General features: G+C 32.6%; 2 protein-coding genes across 3 annotated transcripts in view; one reads left to right on the forward strand and one right to left on the reverse strand.

Moving 5' to 3' along the window:
* Positions 1-14828, reverse strand: part of LOC126741504 (iduronate 2-sulfatase) — a 52248-nt gene extending 37420 nt beyond the window's left edge. Inside the window, exons 1-9 of one of the 2 annotated variants that reach the window (XM_050447924.1) lie at positions 14465-14827; positions 14234-14411; positions 14007-14186; positions 12235-12354; positions 11904-12179; positions 11532-11803; positions 11285-11476; positions 11072-11227; positions 2740-4152 (exon numbers count right to left, since the gene is read on the reverse strand). In XM_050447924.1, coding sequence (XP_050303881.1) covers positions 11093-11227; positions 11285-11476; positions 11532-11803; positions 11904-12179; positions 12235-12354; positions 14007-14186; positions 14234-14411; positions 14465-14650 — 1539 coding nt within the window. In that variant the 5' untranslated portion in view covers positions 14651-14827 and the 3' untranslated portion in view covers positions 2740-4152; positions 11072-11092. Of the gene's footprint in view, positions 1-2739; positions 4153-11071; positions 11228-11284; positions 11477-11531; positions 11804-11903; positions 12180-12234; positions 12355-14006; positions 14187-14233; positions 14412-14464 lie in introns of those variants that run through there. The other variant, XM_050447925.1, reaches the window with a different exon arrangement.
* Positions 14829-16058: 1230 nt separating this feature from the next.
* On the forward strand, positions 16059-23746 carry LOC126741021 (beta-1,4-mannosyltransferase egh). The gene is made up of 3 exons (XM_050447278.1): positions 16059-17161; positions 18353-18656; positions 22561-23746. Exons 1-3 carry the CDS (start codon positions 16611-16613, stop codon positions 23131-23133), a joined length of 1428 nt encoding a protein of 475 aa, XP_050303235.1. The 5' UTR covers positions 16059-16610; the 3' UTR covers positions 23134-23746.
* Positions 23747-24423: the final 677 nt, after the last annotated feature.

Consider the following 24423-nt stretch of genomic DNA (forward strand, 5'->3'; position numbering starts at 1 on the left):
CTTCTGTGTGGGTTTTATATGTGTTAAAATATTCTGTGATGTATTTTTCTGAATGGTAAATCTCTTGGAACCGTTGTATTTTGGAGTCTTCCTCACACACGGATATACGGTTTTCATTCCGTTTAGAGCCTTCCGTATTGTAGGCATTTCCAAAAAGTTCTTTGATTTCTTCTAAATTTCTGTTATTCATGTACTTTTTCAAGGACTTTTATTAAATAAAAAAAACATTAGCGCATTCATCGTGCACTCATGATTTGCATTTTAAGTATTTAATTATGTCTTCCTCCTAATCATTTCCACAAAACCAATTGCTTCTCTACTTTTAATTTTCAATGTCAATTCCTTTTTATTAATCATCGCATCGTGGAGGAGCATCTCGGTAATGTTCGCTTTATATTTGGTATGGATTGGTATTATAAATTCGCTTCGACATAATTAAGGTCTACAAATTTGATTAAAAGCAACTTAGTTGACAGATAAAAATTAGAAGTACTTTCTTAAGTCGTTCCAGTACGGCATAGGAATCTCATATGACTTAAAACACGGTTCAGTGAAATTTAAAAATAAAAATAGCCTAACATTGAATAAAATTGATTTAAGGGAGAGTTGGGGAATGGTGCGCAGTTAAGCAAAAATTGTATTTGTGGCGAGCCTATAACATATAAATTAGTTTTAAAAATGGTATGAAATGTATTATTTATTAATGTATATATATGTAAAATGTTATTTAAAAAAAATCTACTACGCAAGTATAAAATTAAACAAAAATAAAAAAGACCATTTGCGCATAATTACCCGTCCCGACGGGCAATGATGCGCAAGGGTTAGGTAATCGTGCGCAGGAAATACTGTTTTAAAAAATTATTTATTTTTAAATATTAACATTTAAAGTAGTTAATTTTTTAGTAGTAATATTTAAACAGTAGTATAAAGCCTTAATTTAGACAGTAGTCGCAGATGTAATTTTCTGGAGTATCAGCAGACGTGCAGGCTGCGTGGCCTCAGGTGTGGCTTCTCTCTTTCTTTTTTGTTTTCCTTTAAGTGTTTTTGTGTATCTTGTGTTTCTTCTTCAAACCATTTTCTTATAGTTTTCTTTTGGAGTGATTTTCCTTTTTCTTTAAGTTTTCTTCTCTTACTCTCTTCTTTTCGTCAGTGATTTCTAGTTCTTCCCTAACCGGAGTGCTTGTAAGGATTTTTGAATATTGCTTTTTTTAGCATTTTTTTTTAACTCCTTTAATAACTTTTTTTGTTATAGGAGCCATAGAAAAGAAAGGGTTCTGTTTGTCTGATGTTTGTCTAGCCTCTGGCAAAGAATCCTTTTCTTCTGGTTCAGAACTATTTGGCAATGAAACATTAGCTTCTGGTCTAGATAAGGGTGGGTGATTTTCGTCGCTGCTAACAACAGTGCAATTTGTGTTTTGCCTAGAAGGGGTAAAATCATCCTCACTAAATCTGTCTGGATTTAGTGGATAAATTCTTAAAGTGCGGAACCCTGAGACAGCTTTCTCCATGGTGGCGACTGTCATAAATGCTCTGTTTAATAATTCAGATACGTCATATTCTGTTATTTTTTGATGTCCAGAAGTAGATAAATGAAGATCGTATTCTCTATAGAGAGCATTTTTAAGTGGACTAAAAAAAGTTAGATCCAACGGCTGAAGACGATCTGAGGTGTGGGGAGGAAGAGAAACAATATTAATATTATTTCCTTTACAAAAATTATAAGCCGAAATCGAAATATGGCTTGAATGGTTGTCTAAAACCAATAGGACAGGATCAGATGCAGTAGGCTTTGCATGTTTTGCAAAATGAGATAACCACTCAACAAATAGCTCAGAGTTAATCCAACCGTTCTTTGAACATTTGTACAAGGCACCTAAGGGTCAATTTTTTTGCAGAGTTGTTGGCATTCTTACTCGGGGATATATGAGCATGGGGGGGGGATGTAATTCCCTGCAGCGGTCATACAAAAAAACTCCAGTTATTGTCCTTCCCCTTTCAGCAGATATAACAGAGCCCACTTTTTTTACTCCTCTGGCACCATAAACTTTCGGACATTTAGCTTGAACCGTTGTAATGCCTGTTTCGTCCATGTTAAATATTCTGCTTGGTTGAAATTTAAACTTTTGCATAAGAATCTTAAGATTAGAATAAAATAGTTCTACAGATTCTTTATTAAAAGATGAAATCCGATTTAAACTCGTGCCCTTAGGCTGTCGCAGTTTTATCTCGGGAAATCTTCATTCCATAGATTCCATAGAAATCCATAAAGCCCTGCTTTGCCAGCTAGTCCCTTTTCTCGATTAGAGTTGTGAATAATATTATTTTGTTCTGCATACCTAAATGCAAGTCTTCTTAGACCATCAGGTGTCAACCCAAGAAACAATTTTGAAAGCAGCAGAACATAATCTTTTAAATCACACTCTATTTCTTTAGAGAATACAGTTTTACGGCCCAATCGAGGTAGTTTAAGATCATGTTCCAATAACTTTTTTCTAAGGGTAGATTCTGGTATTTTAAAGGATCTTCCTACTTCCCTAATTTTTCTTCCGTCGGTCCTTATAGCATCTAGGGCTTTTTGCAGGGTTTCCGTCGTATAAGAAAGGATATCAGTCTTTCGTGTGTAATTTCTAGGCATCTGAAAACATTAAATAGTACTATTACTTCTTAGCATTTAATTACGTGAAGGGGAATCGTGCACTTCTGCGCACAATTACCCTTTTGTTATTGTCTTTTATAAAAACATGATGTGGCCAAAAACATATAAACAATGTATGATTTAAAGGTTCCTAAATATTCACAATACTCTAGATTTTACAAATATAAGTAATGTAAAACGATTGGACAAAAAATTATGGACTTACCGTTTTATTTTCTGACCCCGAAAACTTATAAAAAACAAAGGAAAATTGAATCGGTTAACCTCTCGGCGATCGTAAACACACTAATGGCGCCAACGGTCGCGCACACATTTTAGGCACTCCGTTGCAGAGAGCAGCACTGGTTTAGCGTTTCGGATAGCCCGCGAAATACAAAATATCATGGTGCGCACGATTACCCACCGCGCACCATTACCCAACTCTCCCTTATATGCCGACTTGTTACACTCATTTTCTTGCCAATATGCGATCCGGATTGTGGACATTCGAAATACCCGTTTCGTCAACGTTGTAGATGCGATGAACTTTAAATTTCAGGTATTTTTCAAAAATAGTTTATTAAAAGAAATATTCATTGAACCTCTATTGAATGCGGTAACTCTACTAAGGCTAGTATAGAATAGATCGAAACCTCACCACACATCCTGTTCTCCTTATTAAAATATTGTGTAATTTATTTGTCTCGGCATATTTAAAAACCAAAGTTCTCTTACGCTTTGAACTGTCAGTTTTCCTGATTTTTGGAAAACACGGTTGAAATCTACCTGTTGAAAGAGTATCATATGGAACATTAAACATTTATGCCTCTTTTTTTAACAAAAAAAATGTATCAAAATTGCACCTAAATTTCGGAAGAATATCCGCATTATCCCATATACATGAAATGCAATACATTACAATGTAAAAAGAGTTCCCTACGTTACCATTACAGTTTTAATAAAAAAAATCTAAAAACGAGAACAACTGTCAATAATAACACATGAAGAGTTACATCAAGCACATACGAAGGCCATCTCTCGGTTCCTTAGTATATCAAGCCCAGATGGCGCCAAGTTTATGAGAATTGAAGAAACTGGTCGATTTTTCGTAACAGTCGATATTCCCCAATGTTCTCCTACCTTACTTATATCATAGTGAAATTGGTCCGCTTTTACCCGAGGTAAGCTGATAATTGTTCGAAAATTAGACTTTACTACTTTATCAATGCTTACGACTTTCAAAAGAGATCAGACAAAAGGCCCTCAAAACCATGAATTGACTAATGATTTTTCAAAAATAGCCTTTCTGGGCTTCAAAGCAAGTAAGAAATAATGTAAATTTTGATTTTTACCCAATAAAACATATCATTATATTGACAATAAGTAACAACGTACCACATGAAAAAGTAGAATAATGACCAGGAAACCAATTTTCTCGCGGAAAGTATATAATTTGGCTGTGCGCTTGTTTCATTTTCGGATACCCTGAGCTTTTTTGGTTCTTGAAGCTCTACCTGTATATAAATTAGGGTTAAAGCCAAAATATACACTCGGGTGCTACTTTTTTTAAATAAAAACCAAAGCGTTTAACCTTAAACCCTCAATCATCCGGTATATATTTTGGCACTATAGTAATTAATAAGCAACTACTTATATACTATATAACTAATTAGTTCTTATATTTTATTATCAACTATATGGGTCTAGTGTATATGTATAAGTAAATTAAATGGGGCACTGTGAAAGGATAACTTGAAAAAAATTCCATTGTCAAAAGGATTCCTGACTGTTTTAACTGGATTAATTTAATTAGATTTACCCCAGTTTCAACGTCAGAACCGAAACACCATTGCAATCCAAACCGACGAAATTACTGGTGATACACTCTTGATTTTATTATAGTCAGGATCAAAACATATATGTGATAAAACGGGCAGAAGTGTGATTTTTTTTAAGAAAATGTAATTATAGGGCATACGCGTTAGTCTATATACTAATAAATAATTGTTTAGTTTTGTATAACCTTCTCAATCACCCCTGTTAAAATCCAGGGTGTGTTTTCGTTTAGTGGTTATTATTATGAATACACCCTGGATTTTATATATTACAATATACTCTCGTCTAGGTTATAACTGTAGTAGCCATTAGCAGGGTATTTTAAGTGGCTGTCAACAAAAAAAAGACATTTCTTAATTTTTTTTGAAAAATATTTTTGATATCTAAAAGGCTTGAAACATCATTATGGTTTTGTTACTTTTTCACACGATTGTTTAATGATTTTTTTTTTTAATAAATAGGAAAGATGTAGTCCGAGACACGTTATTTTGTACTAGATAATTTTGTACTGGATTCAAAAATATACAAATATTATATAATCACTCAGGGTTTTTATTATATTAGGCGTCTAAGTTTAACACCCGATAAGTCACATTTTTTTCAAAATTGAGCATAATACGCCAATTGGTCCTTTTTTAAACAGTTTTGTGTATGCGAATTTCGTGCATGTTGATCGAACCGAATCATTCGCTTTCCATTCTCACGTTTTATTGTCATAATTTTTTTTGAGCGTTTTTGACTAAAATATTATTTAAAATATATAGATAATTAAATTTTAATTTTTGTTCCTGAAAGGCTTTAAATGTTGCCATAAATCGTTATAAAATGTTCCTTTCCTTTTTCCTCATATTTTATTTCTTATCATGATCCTCTTCCCGTGTTTCCGTTAGATATTTCTATTTCTAGACATATACAATATCTCTCTTTCAATATAATAATTATTTGTAATTAATTTTTTAAATTTTTTGACCTTAACATAATTCAGGGAACCTTTTGTGTACCGGATGGATACTCCCAAAAATCTGCATATTATGACTTACTTATCACCTTGTATATTAGCTTTTTTCTTTAGTGACAAAGTGTTCGATTTTTTTTTGTTATTGGTAAATGGTGAAATACATTTAGTTACTATTAATTGGATAATTCATATTAATAATAGATGATTTTTGAAATTTTGTAAAAGCTTATACACCTACTTATTGATTTTATACTCTGTGATTAATTGCTGTAATTTTGTGGTGACTAATCTTGGTGTCTTATTATTATTATCTTCCGGTTTTTTAATTAATTTGGCTAAAACTAATTGTTTATTTTACCCAATTAATTTCACGACATTCATACAATTTTTTGCTCGTTTTAACTTGCTTTTTAATTTTTCCAGGCATTCGGAGCCATTTTAGTATTTTCTCCAGACCTTTATTGTATTTTTTCTTTTATCCCAGAAAGGTTAAATAAAAATTAAAGTTTTCCAGGCATTTGAAGTAACTTTTTCATATATCTATCTTAGTCCAAATAAATTAATTTTTTCCAAACATTCGTGTTTTTATTTTACTTTACATCCTGAAATCCAAACTAATATATTACATATATAGATATATATTAATATAAAAGAAATTTGAATATATTTTAACTAGCTTCCATATTATGTCTAATAACAGTAATATTATTATATAATAATCTAAAATAGTCAATAAATTTGGTGGCTTTTCGACTATGGTTGATAAAATTGTTAAACAATTAATAAGCAATATGATCCTAAAAAAATATTGAGAACATGCACTTTCTTTGATTAAATTTGTTTTAAGATATTCCAATTATTTCATTGAAATGTTCTTCAAATTAACCCAAAAAAACAGCAAGAAAATTCCCTAACTGCAATCATTCCTGGTTGATTTAGAGAACATCAATAACACTCGAGACATCTCTAGAACGTTTCTCTCGAAACATTCGATAAATATTCCGGTGTTATTAAGAACACTAAATCCTTACCTCATGTCGAAAACTTTCCCGGTGGCGTAAATAGAAAAGCTACTTCAATACGTCCCCCAGGCGGTGACCAAATAGACTAGGATTTTTATGCGTTAATCATGCGGAAAACCTACTTGAGTATATCACCCAAAGGTGCCGTATTGGACTAGTATTACTCTCTATTTTGCTGCCCTATCATACGGAAATACTAGTTTAGTACAGCCCGCATTTTCTTGTGTACAAAAATTTAGAATAGTTTAGTTTAAAATTTACAATAGGCTTATAAATTCTAAATAAATAAACAAAATACTGAAGCACGCAGTTCTTGTAAGTGTAAAATGTTGGGTTAAAAAAAACATTTAATTTTTTTATTAATATTTGCTTTCATACTGTAAGTAATTGATTATATTAAAAGCCATATTATTATGGGTTGCTTATTTTTCTGGTGCTTAGACTAAAATAGGTTTCTTTAGCATTTCGGCGCGATGTTGTAGGTTGTTCTATGACAAATTACTGTAAATATAATTTTTATTTAGTAATAATTAGTAATTAAGTGACGTTATTCTTACTTGAAAGTGTGGTTCTATTTGCATCGTTTATTAATGTTTTTTGGCACAGTGCAAATTATTCACAATATTAAATGCTATAATATGGGGCCGTTTTTTTGTGCCCTGAAGTTCTAATTTCGTAGGACGTCCAGCTTGCATTCTTCCTCCTGAAATACCTCTAGCTTTTCGGCGTGAAATAGAGGTTGGTTGTACTTTCATTTTTCTTGATCTCCTACCGGTTGTGACACACAAATGACATGATCTGTGATGGCGTCTGTAGAGTTTCTAATATAGCGGCAAATTTCTATACAAAGAAATACTATCTAAAAATGGACAATCAGATGACCTCAAATTCTTACCTGTAACTGTGGTATATGGCTCGTATTTGCGTCATTTTGTAAAACTAGACCAATGCGTGTAAACTCATCATTTATTTTGTGGCCTACTTCGCTGTAATTGTCAAGAGTCTATTTGGTCAATGGGCATGTTAAACTGTGATAATGCTTCTAACTCCGCTTGCTTGAGAAGTAGTATGATCAGATATGTGTTCATTTGATGATCCTTCGTGCACAGGTGCGTTGATGTCTTCAAAGAACGACAAAGGAGTTTCTTTTTCTAGAGCCAGATATGCAAGCTGTTGGGGGTCATTTTCAGTTAGCAGGGAAGATTTGAACATAATATCGTGCTTATTTTCAACTGCCAGTAGGTGTTTGCAAAAGCGGCCACCACTTCCACTTGAACAACAACTATGTAGTACTCTAATGTTTGTTCGCTCTGAACTTTAAATGTTTTTTCATCAACCTGCGTAACATCTGTTATATTTTTGGATCTCTCAAAAAATGTCCGATAGTCCATTATCATTTTTCGAGATCTTGAATTAGCAAAAGGTAGTAACCTTTTTCTATGATATATCTAGAATGTCTTAAGCACAAAATCTGCCAAAGCACACATGTTAAAGGCTTTACACTTCTGAAGGACGATATCTTTAAAAATTCGTATAGAAGCCTCACAATAATTATTCGTATTGTGGCCTCTATTTATCGTAAATCGACGAAAAGCTAACGCCCATTCTTCGCGCCTCTCCCATAAATCTCTTAAATGCTTCATTAGTTTGGGGTTGGTATTTACAGCATCATGTTCTTTCATTATTAAATAAAACAATCATTAGCACTTTCTTCGGTAATCGAAAACAAAATGTTGCGAAACAAGTTCATTATTAATTTTCGATTCTCTTTTGGGATGTTGTTGTCTTTTAACCAGAACCACCGCCAAAGCGCCTGAGTTACGTGGAAAATACACAGTAATAAAGTACTATTTGGAAATACCATTTTAAGAGCGTTTCGCGTTGCTGTTGAATCATCAGTCATTATAACTGGAGGCGAAAATAATAATTCAGTATTTTTTTTCTAATGCTTTCTTCACGGAATTAAAAGCCAATAAATAGTTTATTTCACTTTGACTTGTGTGAAAGGCTACTGCAACTGGTGCCGCGCCTACCTTGGTGGGAACGAATAAAAAGAACACACTTGTATTGCTCTGATCACATGATGAGCTGGAATCTATAAATAATATTTCATTCGCAAATCCACCTGCAAACAATCTTCTCATAATAGGCGTGATAATAACGACAATAGTCGGATCTTGCATTGAAACGACACAGTAAAACTTTCGACACTTTGACCATCCAGTCTTACAATTCGATAGTCTGTTAATATTGCACTAAGTAACGTTTTAACAGTTTCTTCCATTTTATTGTAGTTAAATTGTTGAATTACTTTTTATTCATAAACAACCGAATACCGAGCCGCTTGATGTATTGTAATATAAACAATGTAAAGATAACCTCTAAAGAAACACTTGCCGTACTAAAGCAGCATTTACAGAATATTACGCCGCGTATAGACCGGAAAATCCTACTCCAATATAGCACCATCCAGGACTATATTGAAGTAGGTTTTCTGCATGATTAACGCATAAAAATCCTAGTCTATTTGGTCACCGCTTGAGGGACGTATTGAAGTAGCTTTTCTATTTACGCTCCCCGGTGGATGGATTCATTCCAAATATGCTGGCCACCTCAGATGACTTTTTCTCGTAAATAGAGGGAAGGGAGTATTCCAGCATTGAGTTGGGCCCATAATCTTCGTCCACTGCTTTAATTCTAACAAGAACAACAAAACCATAAAATGCGTATTAATTTTTTAGTTTTAAGTTTGTACCTTAGTGAAAGCAATCCCAACTGATCCCTCAAGCAAAAACCGTAGGGCATTATTAATAGATTAGTTGTTTTGTTAACGTTTTTATTACGAAACGATTTATTTTATTCTTGTGTTGTTTAAAAGCAGCCCGCTAGAAAATTTAAAAAAATGGCCAGTAAACGAAATTTAGGCAAACAATAACCGTATGATTAAAACTGATTTAAGTAAAAATAAATAAATAAACTATTTTTAAATCACAAAACACATTGCGATACTTATTAACAAAAACTAAACCTTTCAATGAAAATGAATTTAATAAAAATGTAATCTATAAAATTCCTTGTACTTGTGGTAAATTTTAAATAGGTGAAACTAGACCATTACCATAAAGAATTAATGAACATAAATCTTACATAAAAAACAATGATTTTAAAGAATCCAAAATTACACAACATGCATTCGACAGTAACCATAAAATAAACTGGAATGTTTCCTCAATTTTAGCAAAGAAACCAACTTTAAAATTACGTAAACTAAAGGAAAGTGCATTCATAATGTTAAATGAAGATAAATGCTTAGCTACTCGTTCAGTTGATTTTAATAATACATGGATTCCTTTGCTAAAAGCAGAGTATTCTCAAAATTAATTAATGATTTAAAATATTTGATATTCATATATTTTCTATCATTAATTCGCATTAAGATCACACCCCTTTAATTTTAAAGAAGTAACCTTTGAATTTTTGTTATCTTTCAAAATAGTTTGTCAAACTATTAATAAACTTATTTTTAATATTATTAATAAAAGGAAAGAGTTTTGATGGCATTATATAGCTGAAGATTTACAGGATAAGTATATTTTGTTTATATTTTTTTTATTTAATTTAATTTTACTTTAATTACCTTGATAACGGTAGTAGATATAACTACTGAAACGTTGGTTCAAATTAGGTATTTTTTTAAAATTAGGTCTTCTCGTGGTTTTTATCGTTTTTTAATTTTAATATTCATAACAAAGTTAGGTAGGATATTGAAAAGAAGAAACGAGCTCAGAGATTAAACCTCAGCTCCAAGGCATATAAAAAATCTATTATACCTTAGATTTCTATTCACCTATTTACAGATCTCTATTTACTGATTTGAGTTCATCTAATGCCACACCAAACAATTCAATGCTCATCTATTATTTTCATAATGCGTTTTATCTGACTTCGAAAAAAGATGGTCAAGACCATTTTATCTCAAAGAATTGCAATGTCGAAAAAGCAAAGAAGGCAAAAATAATTCAAAATCTATGACGGTAATTTATAATATAAGGAGAAAGGATGGCTCGTTTGTATATGTTTTAGCAAGTTTATATTATAGAACCTACAAGAAGCAAGGAACTAGGGATAGTCAGTTTTATAACTAATGTGAGAAAAATGTTAATAAATGTTATAGTATTGTAGTATCGGTATAAATCTGGTATGGTATATTTGCTCTCTTCTCATTTTTTATGTCTATTTAGTTTCTTAAGAGTAGAGTTAGTTTTAATACATTTTCTGCACAGGTGGTTACTAAAATATGCTTAGCGGTAGTATTCACATTTTTTTTTACAAGACACAATAAATACGATAGGCACGTTATACCCTTAATTTATTTGACTAATTTTGCATTTAATATTATTTGCCTTGCACTTTAGTGTTTTACTAGAACAATCTGATAACGTAGGTCCTCTCTTAAACAAATGTATAATATCTTCCAGGCAGTTGAAGCCACTTTCTTGTACTGCTTGGAAGCGTTTATTAAATTTTAACTTTAAAGCAACTTCCTTTCTTGTATCTCAGAGGCCACTGGTTATTTTGCAAAATACTAAACAGTAAACTAATAAACCACAATATTACCGGATTATTTGTATAAATTTCTTAGTATGACTTCCTCCATCCTAAAATTAACCGTTTCCTCAACTTTTTTATGATCGGTTGCAAATCCGCACGGTCCTCTAAGTTCAGGTTTTCTTGCGGATCGATTTGGTGATTGTACAATTCCCTTCCATAAATCTGAAATTTAAATATAAGAAAAATCCCTTTTTTTATCTAAAAAAAAAAATAACAGACTTTTGTCCAATTGGCCCTAAAATTCTCATTATCAAATCCGACCCATTCCGAGTATCTGTAGACGTTCGTTTTTATAGAGTAGCCCATTATCTGAATGTCACGCAAATGGGGTTTATCGCTGTTGGGGTTTAGAGTTGGACGAGCACCCGGTCTTGGATGTTGAGTAAAAATTGCCGATTTTCCTTGGACTTTCTAAAATTTTTACCTGTATAAAACATTATAATTTTAAATGAAGATAGTGGAATACCTTATGCATTTCTAAAGACCCTAGCATGACCGGAAGTAAACTCTTCCCCTCGGTACAAACATTTAAAATGGCACTTTTAGGACATCGCAGCAGCGGCTCGGAAACCCGAGTGAGATCCACCAAAGTGGGAAAAATATCGACGAGTTCCGTCAACGAATCGACGTTTATTCGCTTTTCGGACAAGTTTGGCACGTGGATTATTAGGGGGACGCGAGTGGCCTCTTCGAAGTTACTGTACTTTGAAAATTCCCCGTGTTGACCCAGGGACCAACCTAAAAATCATTTTTAGGCCTTCCTGAGACATAATAAGGATTTAGGGGTATGATTTCGTGTTAATAAAGGAAGGAATTTACATATTCGACAAATACTTACCATGATCACTAGTAACCACCACTATAGTATTTGTAAAATCTGCATTCTGCAGAACTTTTCCGATAAGATCATCAACATAAGTAACAGAGGCATAATAAGCCTGTATGATTCTTTTATTCAAATCATCTGGAATTGGACCATAGGGAAATGGAATGTTGAGTTTCTTAACATCGTCTCGTTCCCTAATGTCTATCCAGGGGTTCCAAGCTACGTCAGGCAGTAAAGATGGTCTCACTCTGTTTGAAGGTAAAGATATGTTGCTTAGGGGATGGTAATCTGAAGGCAAATAAGTCTATTGAGTAAATTTGAAAAAAAATTGATATAATTTTACCTAAATACCGTTCTGGGAACTTAAAAGGGATGTGGGGTTTGTGGAAACCCACTGCCAGAAAGTAGGGTTGGGTGTTCGTTTTCGTTGCTTGAAGGAACTTGACCGCTTCATTGGTAGATTCTAAAATATTCAATTCATTTTGATGGTTTTTAAACAATTGGAAATAATGTGGATATTCATACAAGAGTCAAAGTTAAAGTGGTTTATATATGAAAACACAAAAAACTGAAGAAATGGTTAAAAAATTAGCAAAAAAATGTGCCATGACCAAAAATGCCCTAATTATCCAAATTTTTATTTAATAATAAAGTTTCTACACTCAAATTTCTCCTCAGGAATTTTACTACTTTGGCATGAAAAAATTATGAAAATATTTCCAATGGGTCCCAAGTTATGAACAAAAATGTCCGTTAAAGAATAAAAATCATAAAATTACAATTTGGTTTTAAGTTTTTCAAATTTGGTGGCTTTTGGATCTTGAATTACAAAATTGCCTTTAACTCAAAAGTTTTTTAAGGTATAAAAAACGTTCGTATATGAAATTAGTCAAAAATAAACGACCTCTTTGGATATATAACCCTTTTTAAAATATTACATTTATTTCATAGAAATATTTGCAATAAACGTGAGAAATTGGAAAAAAAAAATGAGTAAAAAAAGTGGTTCAGCCAAACACGCCTTAACTAACAACATTTTTAAGTCAGAGTGACGTTTCTACCTTCAATTTCATCCTCAGGAATCCCATTATTTTGTCGTGCAAAAAATATGAAAATATTTCCAGTGGTTCTCAAGTTATGATCAACAATGTCCGTTAAAGAATAAAATCAACAAATTACAATGGTTTCAAATTTGGTGGCTTTTGTACTTTGAATGACAAAATCGCTTTTAGCTGAACAGGTATTTGAGGTACAAAAATTGTTTGTACACGAAATTATTCGAAAATAAACTCTTTTTGGAATTTAATCATTTTCAAAACATTCAGATTATTTCATAGAAATATTTGCATTGAAAGTGAGAAATTGGTAAAAAAAGTGGTTCAACCAAAAATGCCTTAGCTATACGAATTTTTAAGTCAGAGTGATGTTTCTACCTTCAATTTCATCCTCAGGAATCCCACTATTTTGACGTGCAAAAAAAATGAAAATATTTCTAGTAGTTCTCAAATTATGACAAATTAGAAAATTACAATTTGGTTTTAAAATCTTGAAATTTGATGACTCTTGAACCTTGGACAACTAAAGCGCTTCTAACTCAAAAAGTTTTTGAGGTACAAAAAAACGTTCGTATATGCAATTATTTAGAAATAAATGCCCTTTTGATGCATCAAACTCCTTTAAAAATAATCCGATTATTTCATCGAAATATCTGCATTGAAACTGAGAATTTGGTGAAACAATTAGCAAAAAAAATGCCCCAACCAAAAATGCCTTGGCTATTCGAAAATTTATTTGAGAGTGATGTTTGTACCCTCAAGACCTCCTTAACTTCTCTCTTCATCCACATTTATTACTCCAATCATCTTTGGGTAATGTGGAATTTCTAAGAAAGAGCTTATAAGTGGATTTTCCCAAAAACTATTAAAATTTTGAAAAATTATCAAAAGGTATTTTTAATAGGATTACTTTCAATTCTTTCTCCTCAAAACTTTGTTATTTAGAAACGATTTTGTCAACCAAAGTCCAAGAGGAAACACATACTGCAACATCAAAGTTTGTATTCACATAAAGTGCTTAAAAATGCAACACGTAAAAAAAAATATAAATATGACTTACCAATATCGGGAAGTGTACCCAAAGGTTGAAACTCAGTAACAACTGGACATATTAAATTCTTACCCAAAGTCCCGTCTGAATTGGTACAGACTTTAGCATTTTTAAATTGTTCAGTTTTCGGATGATATGGACTTCTAGTCCAGCTGTAGGGCTGGTCATCACTAAAATTGGAGGAAATCCCTGCAAAAAATATAAAGGACTATCTCTCAAAGAATATCAGGGCTTACCCGGATGAAAGACTTTGCCAATAGAATAAGTCTGATAACCATGCTCTTTAAAATGCTGCGGTAATGTTGTAAAATTCCCCACTGCATCTCGCCAATAACTGTAAAAATCGTACAAATGTAATGTGTCAGGCCTTCGGCTGGTTAGCAGTGAGTTTCTGCTTGGGGCACACAGGGCTTGCTATAAGTCCATATTGATTTAAAAAGGATGAATGCTTTATAGCCTTCATTTACCTGGGCATAGGCTTGCTGAAACACAAAACTCTTTTTTGCCAAACTGTTTATGTTGGGGCTATAAGAGGTCGTGTCCCCATAAACTTGTAACGCGGGTCGTAAATCGTCCAATATAATGAATAAAACGTTGGGACGATAGGCGCGAGCACCGAAAATACAAAGAAACAACAGAAATATTGTTTTCATGTTTGTTTGTTTACTTTATCGGTCAAAATTCGTTAAAAATTCGGAAGTTGTGAATATGGCAACAGCCACGAATGTTGCCAACGCAACTTTTAGTATTATGTATTTTAAAGACCCAGGAACTATTATAGTAACTTTTTAGGGTCGAATCAACTGTATGAATCGTAAATCTTATCTGAACAACTGAATGAAACCAATGTCAATAACCTATACATTGTACTAGACAAATGTTTACTCACTTCCTAGGTAAACCAGTTTCGTAAATAAAATATATAAATAAATATTTGAAATACTTACAAATAATAGGATGTTTATTTCACATAAACGCGTCTGTTTTTTTGTCTAGATTTTTTTTTTTTTAAATAAAAGGAATAAGCTCTATATTATAATAAAATAACCTAACTATTGTGGAAGTTAGGTTAGGTCAAACCGGAAGCTGTCAAACTTTGACAGGCCAAAAGTCAAAAGACGATTGTCATATTCCAAGCCTACGTGATACCCTTAGTGTTGTTGCTAGGCTACCAGTGTAAGCAAAGTTCCGATAAAACCGGAAGTTGTCAAAAATTTTAAAAAAGTGTCGTAGGTCACACTATATATGTTGAAATTACGCGCCAAAATGAAATTACGTATTATACAAAAATTTACTTTTAATAATTGAAACTGTCACTCATATTCAAATTAAATACCAACATTTTTATATTTGCTATACTATATACACGCCCGCCACCCTAGAATTTCGATAATGACAACAAGTGTAAATTAGCTTCCAATTAAACCGTCAACTATCCGGATAACCTTGACAGATCAAAGAAACATGTAATTGACAGTTATCTTAAAACTCCCATGAGTACAGTTTTATCCATTTAATTTAAATTAAAATAAAAAAATCAGTTCGCATTATCGATTTCTAGTAAAAATCAAATAATTTAATAAAATTCATACCTCACACCATATTGGAATTGCGCGCCAAAATTGCTACTTCCGGTATAAACTTCTTTCCTACCCCCACCTTATATGAAATTTTTGCAGTTCCCTTGCTAGAAACATTACGGGATAAAAACACAATTTCCTGGCGATCCGAACAATATTTAAAAATTAAACGATGGATGATATAGAATCCCTATCTCAGACTAAAAATTAGAAGCAAGCTGTCAAACTTTGACTTACACCCTTAAAAATCTAATAAATACATAACCAGTTTAATTACTTTTAATCGGTCGAATTTATTCTTAACAAATTACCTTTTATTAGTTATAATAATATATAATGTAAGTAAAATACGGTTGCTTTATGACATTAGGAACTTTTACTTGTCAAAGTTAGCTTCCGATTAAACCGGTCTTTGTCCAACTTTGACATATCAAACGTCAATTGAATTGAAACTGTCACACATTCAAATTATGCGCCAAAATGATTATATCCGGTATATTATATTCTCCCCACCATACAGTTTCGTTGCTAGGCGACAAGTGTAAGCTAATTTCCGGTTAAACTGAGCGCTGTCAAATTTTGACAGATACGTCAAACAGACTTGATATTCATCTTCAAACCCTCAACGAAAGGGTACTTTTAATTAATTTAATTTAAAATCAGATCCCATAATCAATTTCCAGTACAATCAAATAATTTAGTACAATTCCGAGATGAATCTCGTTTCAGAGTGCGTACGTTATTGGCAACCCTGAGATCTGTAAAACAAACGAGAAGCGTGTGCGTAAACGTAAATTATTCCAAACGAATTGCTTCTCCTTGACAGCGGCGGTTCGGTTCCGTTCGGTTTGTTGTTTATTTATTGTTATGGCTCGAAATTAGTGTTTAATCCCATATGCATTAGCAACAATAAAATTAGTAGAGGAGGGGGCAGTGCTTTAAAGTTAGGCCCCATTTTCGCACAACCATCATCGTAGCATCTAATAGCACTTCACGTTCGAATAAATTATTGATCCACTTCAAAAACTTGGTCATGAAGCTTTCCAGGGACCTAACAAACCTATCGGCGTGCAACTTAATCACTTTAGGAAGCCGCACGAAACATTTCCTCCACTGTATCCTATTCCTAACGGTGCTCTGCTCATTCCAGTACTTCTCAAAAAACTTCAAAGGTACAGAGGAGGATCCCGCCTCACAGATCGACCCCTGGGTGCAATACGGTGTGTTTAGTGCTTGTGTTCTCTATGCCCTTAGATTCGTGACGTTTCTCTCGTTGCCCCAAGTGATTTTCAATGTGATCGGACTGACATGTTACAATTGTTTCCCCGAAAAAGTGACATTAAAAGGATCCCCTTTGTTGGCCCCTTTTATATGTATTAGGGTGGTAACCAGAGGAGACTTTCCTGATCTAGTGAAGAACAATGTCAATAGAAATATGAATAAGTGTATTGATGCGGGGTTGGAGAACTTCTTGATTGAAGTGGTGTCTGATAAGCCTATCGGGTTGGAAGTTCACAGGAGAGTGCGGGAGTTAGTGGTACCTCCTGATTATCAAACTTCAACGGGGGCACTCTTTAAAGCCAGGTATGTTCATATAATTTTTTACAGAAAATTTGCATGTAGTGAGATGTTGTATAACAAATCAATAGAATACAGTTTGTTTTTCTTATATTTGTCATTTATTTAGTCAAAAGTACTATATCGAACAAACACAAAACAGTCCACAATAATAGGTATGGTGCACAATATTGTTTAATTATTTATTTTTGGAATGGGAATTATTGCTGATCTTTTAAGTGGGTCAGGAATCTGCCCTGTTTCAACTGGAGGGTTCATTTTTAAGTAAGTTGAAATTTATTTCATCTGGAGTTGTCTTATTGGTCATATCAAGTAAGTTTTTCTTTAAATCATTGTATTTTATTAAATGGAGCTTGTTAAATGTAGTGGGTAAATTATGTACAAAAAGTAGGTACTCTGCTACATTTATTTTATCTATGCCTATCAAAATTTCATTTAGACTCTCGACAAAAAAATAATTTTGCTTATTAAGAAGATAATTCTCCATATTTACTAATGTTCCATTTATTTCCAATTCATGTAAACTCAGTAGATACCCTTTTATTTTTTGGTACACATTCCTGGAAGGTTTTTTATATTTCCTTTGTATTTTATTTATTTCTATATATTTCCACATCCCCTATTACCTTGACGAAAGGTTTTTTTTTTAAATTTATATTAATTTAGGTTTTCAATAGTCTTATTAGTTTTGTATTGGTTATACCTGAAATCCCTTGCCCTGTAGCTATTTAATTGTGCTCAAGGGAGCAACAATGTCTAAAACAGTCAGTATGTTAGATAAAATCATTGTACTGATCATTAATACTAGCATCATTTATACTTCTTGTAATAGAGTATTAAGATCAATGGTTCCTCTATTTTGAAGTGTGAAATTGAACAATTCTTAAGGTTGCTTAATATAAGATCTATAATTGAATCTTTATCACTACCAGACCCGAGTTGTATTACAAACTATTATAATATTGCATCAAAGGCTTTAATGGTATAACTTTATATATTTATTTCAATAGTTTGCCTGAAACACAATTAACATAGCCACCATTAGTAAATCCTCATTGATTATAATACTTAACACACTATTTATTAAAATTTCTGAAATCCTTTTTGTCCTTAGTTATACTTTAAAAGAATGTCATGATAAAATACCATAAGTGTTATTTTATGTTATTATATCAATATGGGAATAAATTATTACAGAGCCCTGCAATATTGCCTAGAAGACAAAATCAACATCCTCAGCGACAATGACTGGATAGTCCATCTGGATGAGGAAACGCTGCTAACCGAAAACTCTGTCAGAGGAATTCTCAATTTTGCAATGGACGGCAGGCATCAGATCGGTCAAGGGCTGATAACTTATGCCAACGAGGAGGTGGTAAACTGGATCACCACGTTGGCAGACAGTTTTCGGGTGTCTGATGATATGGGGAAACTGAGGTGTCAGTTTTACTGGTTCCACAAACCCCTGTTCAGTTTTAAGGGGTCTTTTGTGGTTACGCAGGTAAGCGTTGTAATATTAAAAAAAAAATTGGATATAATATAGTTATGAATGGTAAAACTGAGCCAGATATGCGTGATAAAATATTAAAGTAATTAAGTGTGAAATGTTAAAAAAATCCCATTGCCACTCGAATCGGCAACTCGCGTTATCATCGATGTACGTATTCCAGTGTGAAAAAAATACTTTTTTTTATCAGTTTCTTTGTTTAGGCATTGATTGTGAATTCTATTAATGATTTGTTAGGAATTCAAAAGTCAATAACTATTTTGTAGCACAATTAGTCCACTATCATTTCATGAACTTATCAAAAAGCAAATATACTTAGAGTCTATTAAACTGGTCCGAAATGATGAAAATATTTCTATAATCGTTGTCACATAGGTCTCTCATTATTCAGAAAAAATAATTTAATCCTAATAGTCATATGATCCTTGTCCCTGGATCCATTAAACAGTAACGAAATTTAAACAATCTTATCTCGATGACGTTGGGTAAGTATAGCTTAGATTTATGTAAATTAAAATTTATATTTAGGTATATGGTACCATAAATGTTGTAATGTAAATTGCGACCTTGGGCTGAAGACATTTAAAATCCCAAAATTGTCACTTAATGTTTAAATTATTCAAAAACATGTGATAATTTTAATAATGAGGCAGGAGAGCATTTGCCAGATTAACTGGAATTAACTTTATTAGGTATCATAAACGGATCTAAAAGTTTACTTACATTATAATAATAATAATTACAGTAGATTATCTTCTATCTACTTTAGATTATCTATACTACAATATATTAGATTATCTACAATATACTAGATTATCTAAATTACTATATATACAGTATTATAAAAAATGCCAGTCTCAACAACTCAAATTTAACCCAAAATATTTCTTCATATATGGAATTGAAAAATCAGTAATTGCTTGAAGTTTAAGTGAAACCCTTGAGTACCACTCAAAGTGTCTTAAAATCTTAAAATGCCATTTTAGCCTCGACTGGTCCAGGCCTCATAAATCTGAATATAACTCAGCCAATTCTTGAGCCACAAAATTTCTTCATATATGAAATTGCTCAGTAAGAATCGCTTTAACTTTGAGTGAAAACCTCTTTAAAATGCCTGAAATAGTTTTAGAATTATTGGGGATTAAAGTGTAAAACAATATAAGTGCTGTGGCTTATTACATTGTTCACCTAAAAAAAAGTTTCTTATATGAAATTTATTATTGGGAATCCTCATGTTGTCTCATGAAAAAAATATCTCAAAAGATTTCTGAGTACCACTCAAAAATGTCTGTATACATGAAGGACTTAAATTTTAAAGTGCCATTTTAGCCTTGACTGATCCAGGCCTCATAAATCTGAATATAACTCAGCCAATTTTTGAGTCACAACATTTTTTCATATATGAAATTGCTCAGTAAGAATGGATTTAACTGTGAGTAAAAACCTCTTTAAAATGCCTGGAATAGTTTTAGAATTATCGGAGATTGAAGTGTAAAACAATATAAGTGCTGTGGCTTATAACATTGTTCACCTAAAAAACTGTTTTTTATATAAAATGTATTATTGGAAATCCCCATGTTGTCTCATAAAAAAAATATCTCAAAAGGTTTCTCCGTACCACTTAAAAATGTCTGTATACATAAAGGACTTAAATCTTAAAATGCCATTTTAGCCTCGACTGGTCCAGCCCTCATAAATCTGAATATAACTCAGCAAATTCTTGAGCCACAAAATTTCTTCATATATGAAATTGCTCGGTAAGAATTGCTTTAACTTTGAGTGAAAACCTCTTTAAAATGCCTAAAATAGTTTTAGAATTATCGGGGATTAAAGTGTAAAACAATTTTAAGTGCTGTGGCTTATTACATTGTTCACCTAAAAAACTGTTTTTTATATGAAATTTATTATTGGGAATCCCCATGTGTCTCATGAAAAAAATATCTCAAAAGATTTCTGAGTACCACTCAAAAATGTCTGTATACATGAAGGACTTAAATTTTAAAGTGCCATTTTAGCCTTGACTGATCCAGGCTTCATAAATCTGAATATAACTCAGCAAATTCTTGAGCCACAAAATTTCTTTATATATGAAGTTGCTCAGTAAGAATCACTTTAACTTTGAGAGAAAAATCTTTGAAATGCCTACAATAGTTTTCAAATTATCAAGGATTGAAGTGAAAAAAACTAAACCCGCTGTACTTTATTGAATTGTTCACCTCATTCAGGGGCTTATCTATGCTTGAAGGTAATCTAATTTCAAATTGCGAACAAACAGCTGAGAGCTTCTAGTCAAAGTCTACTTATCAGCGTTTTACCTTCATATTGAACTTGTTGGACATGTTTGCTTACACGGATTATCTCTCTCGGTAAACAAAATTGCAGGTTGGCTCATCTATGCAAGGTCGAAACTTTCTATTATTGCTTAAATATGGTAAATTATCTTCCTGTGTGCGATTACTCATCAGGAAGTAATTATTGAAAAAAAAAATTTTTTACAACGGTTTTAGATTAGATTAAGGGATTGGGTGTATTGTGAGAAAAAAATCGGATTTTATTGTTTTTTACCGTGTGTTCAGTAAATACAGAAAATCCTTCCAGACAGTTAAAGTAAGATTAAATTACCATACACCCACAAACTGATAATCAGTAATCTTCTTCTCATAAATGATGTTTTTTTTTTTAACAGGAAATATAATTATGAATAGTTTATACTTTACCACGTTAATTTATCAGTGATGACACATACTGTGTGCCTGATAATTGAAATGCAATGCAATGCAAATTAGTCAGACAGAAAATTATCTTATAATAACACTGAATAGTGTTAGTGATATAAGAAGGTCGGACATATCATGAAAGATGAATGTAATAAATTTGCGTTTTTTTATATCAACTGGTTTATAGTAAGATTTATGAGAAATGCAAATCTATTGATATATTATACAACTGCAGCTGTGTCGGTTTATAAATAAACGATTTCACATTTTATTTAATCCAGGAAACTATTATCAGGGAATATAGTGAGTAATATTTAATTATACAAAAAATAATTATTAAGTCTAGTCTCTCAATTATATAACCGGATAATGCATCCATTACAAAAAAATATAGTTGCTACTCATGTAATTTTTTTTTTTAAAGTTAATTTTAATGGTTTATAATTAGGGTTACAAGGTTTTTATGTGTGCCAACAATTCTAAAAAAAAAAACGGTGAATTTATTAATATTCTGGCAACAGTTCCCACCTGTAGGTCGATATTTTAAATGTATGGTAATCAGAAATCTGAGTAAGATTTAATCGCATATTTACGCACACACACACCATAAAAAAATAAGGCAATAATCGTAAAACGATTACTCGTTACCTTGGCTTTTAAAGCATCTGTTTATTGGGCCCGATTATACAGTTTACTTTACTGAGAATAGGATGGCTAAAGGTAAACGCTTTGTGATGATAGATGTTTGTTTAACTACAAGGAAAAGTAGATTACCACTACTAGGGGGTCGCCATTTTCCGTGATTGTATCCTTTCGATGTTGGTCACTCTGACTAGTTAAGAATTTCGTTAAAATTTATGAAAGAAAGTGATTCCCACCTAAAATGAGAGTTGAGACAACGTTTCAATTAACTTGGCATGCACTTTAAAATAGTTGTTTTATTATTCTGTTAATCTTGAATTTTATAAATGTAAACTTGATTCTTTAAATTTTTATTTTAATTTTCTATTCAATTACACGAACTACAACGAATCGCGACAATAAAGATTAAAGGAACTTTTTTGAACTTGTAAACTGTTTGAGGTCATTAATTAGCAGTACACTAGTACTTAATAACCGCGATGTGATAAGTATTACCGCATTAAAACCACCACCTGAAACCTGACTTTTTTTACTTTCAGGTGGCAGCAGAACGAGACGTATCCTTCGATAACGACCGAGACGGTTCGATAGCCGAGGACTGTTTCTTCGCGATGAAAGCCTTCAGCATGGGCTACAGTTTCAATTTCATCGAGGGCGAAATGTGGGAGAAATCCCCGTTTACCTTCATGGACTTTATACAGCAGCGAAAGCGCTGGCTACAGGGCATCCTGCTGGTGGTGCATTCCAAAGCGATCCCGTTAAAATATAAGGTGCTGTTGGGCTGTTCCTGCTACAGCTGGGTCACTTTACCGTTGGCCGTCAGCAATATACTGCTGGCTGCTTGGTTTCCTATACCCTGTCCCCCGGTTATGGACTTTATTGTTTTATTTATAGGCGGGGTGAACGTTTACATGTTCATCTTTGGGGTGCTCAAGTCGTTTAACGTGTACAGGTTCGGGTTCGCGAAGTTCTTGTTGTGTCTCTTAGGGGCGGTGGCGGTAATGCCTTTTAATTTATTAATGGAGAATATTGCGGTCATTTGGGGCTATTTCGGGTATAAACACAAGTTTTACGTGGTTAATAAGAACGTCGGAGTACCGGTGACGGTTTAGATTTTTTAGGATGTTCGTATTGGTCGGCAAATGTTCATTTTTTTTTTTTTAGTTTGTTTGTTTATTTATCTGTGATAGTCAGTGCGGACACGCGATCTCATTTCTCTATTTTTAAGGGTTTAGCGGTGCTTGCTGGCTCGTTATAAGGGTTAAAATGTGACGAGTATGCGAAGCCCTCTTGCATCACCAGCAAACTTAGGTAATGTAAGTTATTTATTATAAATATTAATTATTTAGTAAACTGAATCAATCTGAGAATAAACAAACACTGGGACCATTTAACCCAGGTTCTTTTTTAGCGCACACTAAGCTGCTGGCAGCTTATCACAATTTTAGGCATGAAATGTTTGTTTTATTGTTTTTAATTATCATAGAACGTTCTTTTTAATTTATCAATTAATTATTAAAGAAGAAGAAATTTGCTAATAGGTAATATAGTCTATTATCATAGGGTTGAAATACAGTCATTTTTATGTTTCAAGTGATTTTTATAAGTTAGCATAATTTCTTTGCTATTAATGATAGAAGTGTGATTCAAAGATTGACACGTGTATTATTAAAAAATTTTGAGGAATCAATAGTTTTTGAGAAAAAAATCAAGATTTGTCTTTTTTGTCAATATTTTCCATCCGATTTCAAAAAAGTGCACTATTCCGTTACTGTTAGAGGTATCAGTGTGGTTCAAAACTGGTCAATACTCCAATCAACAAAGCAACTTTTACGCATCAATAAAAAAATTTGAGGAATCAATAGTTTACGGGTAAAACCAAGATTTCTCTTTTTCATACAATTTTTATTTGATTCGGTAATAGCCAAAGCAACTAAATCGATGAGATTATTGTGTATATATACAATTATGTAATATATTGTGTATACCCTGTCAAAGCGATTTTTGAAAGCATTGACACCTATAATAATTATGGACAATTGGTAAAAAAAAAATTATAGTCCATAGTCCTATGATGGCCAGTTTCTTCAGATAGGGTGTTCCATAGATTTACTACTCGGTTGAACAAGTTTCCTTTTTTTCCAAATTGAGTGCCATTATAATGTTCGTTCAAGATTTTGAAAGTCTCTATTTCTTTTCCTTTAAAGTTGATAGCAGTGAGGGTGTTCTTCTTTTTTTCTTTTTTTTTTTTATGGTAAACACAAGCACAAGAGAAAAGTCCTATGTCACTCTTGGAGTGGTGCTTGCGCGAAGATATTTGTGGGCGTTTATCTTGAATCGCTGTAGGTTGTATGCGTCGGAAAATATGTGAGGTGGAAGCCCGTTCCACAAAGAAGATGTTC

The sequence above is a fragment of the Anthonomus grandis genome, chromosome 10, assembly GCF_022605725.1.
Source record: "Anthonomus grandis grandis chromosome 10, icAntGran1.3, whole genome shotgun sequence".
NCBI lineage: Eukaryota > Metazoa > Arthropoda > Insecta > Coleoptera > Curculionidae > Anthonomus > Anthonomus grandis.

Excerpts from the sequence above, each read along its gene's own strand:
- LOC126741021 (XM_050447278.1), top strand. The coding sequence starts at position 16,611 with ATGAAGCTTTCCAGGGACCTAACAAACCTATCGGCGTGCAACTTAATC. Across the intron at positions 17,162-18,352 it reads GGGGCACTCTTTAAAGCCAG|AGCCCTGCAATATTGCCTAG; the intron begins GTATGTTCATAT and ends AAATTATTACAG. Across the intron at positions 18,657-22,560 it reads GGTCTTTTGTGGTTACGCAG|GTGGCAGCAGAACGAGACGT; the intron begins GTAAGCGTTGTA and ends TTTTACTTTCAG.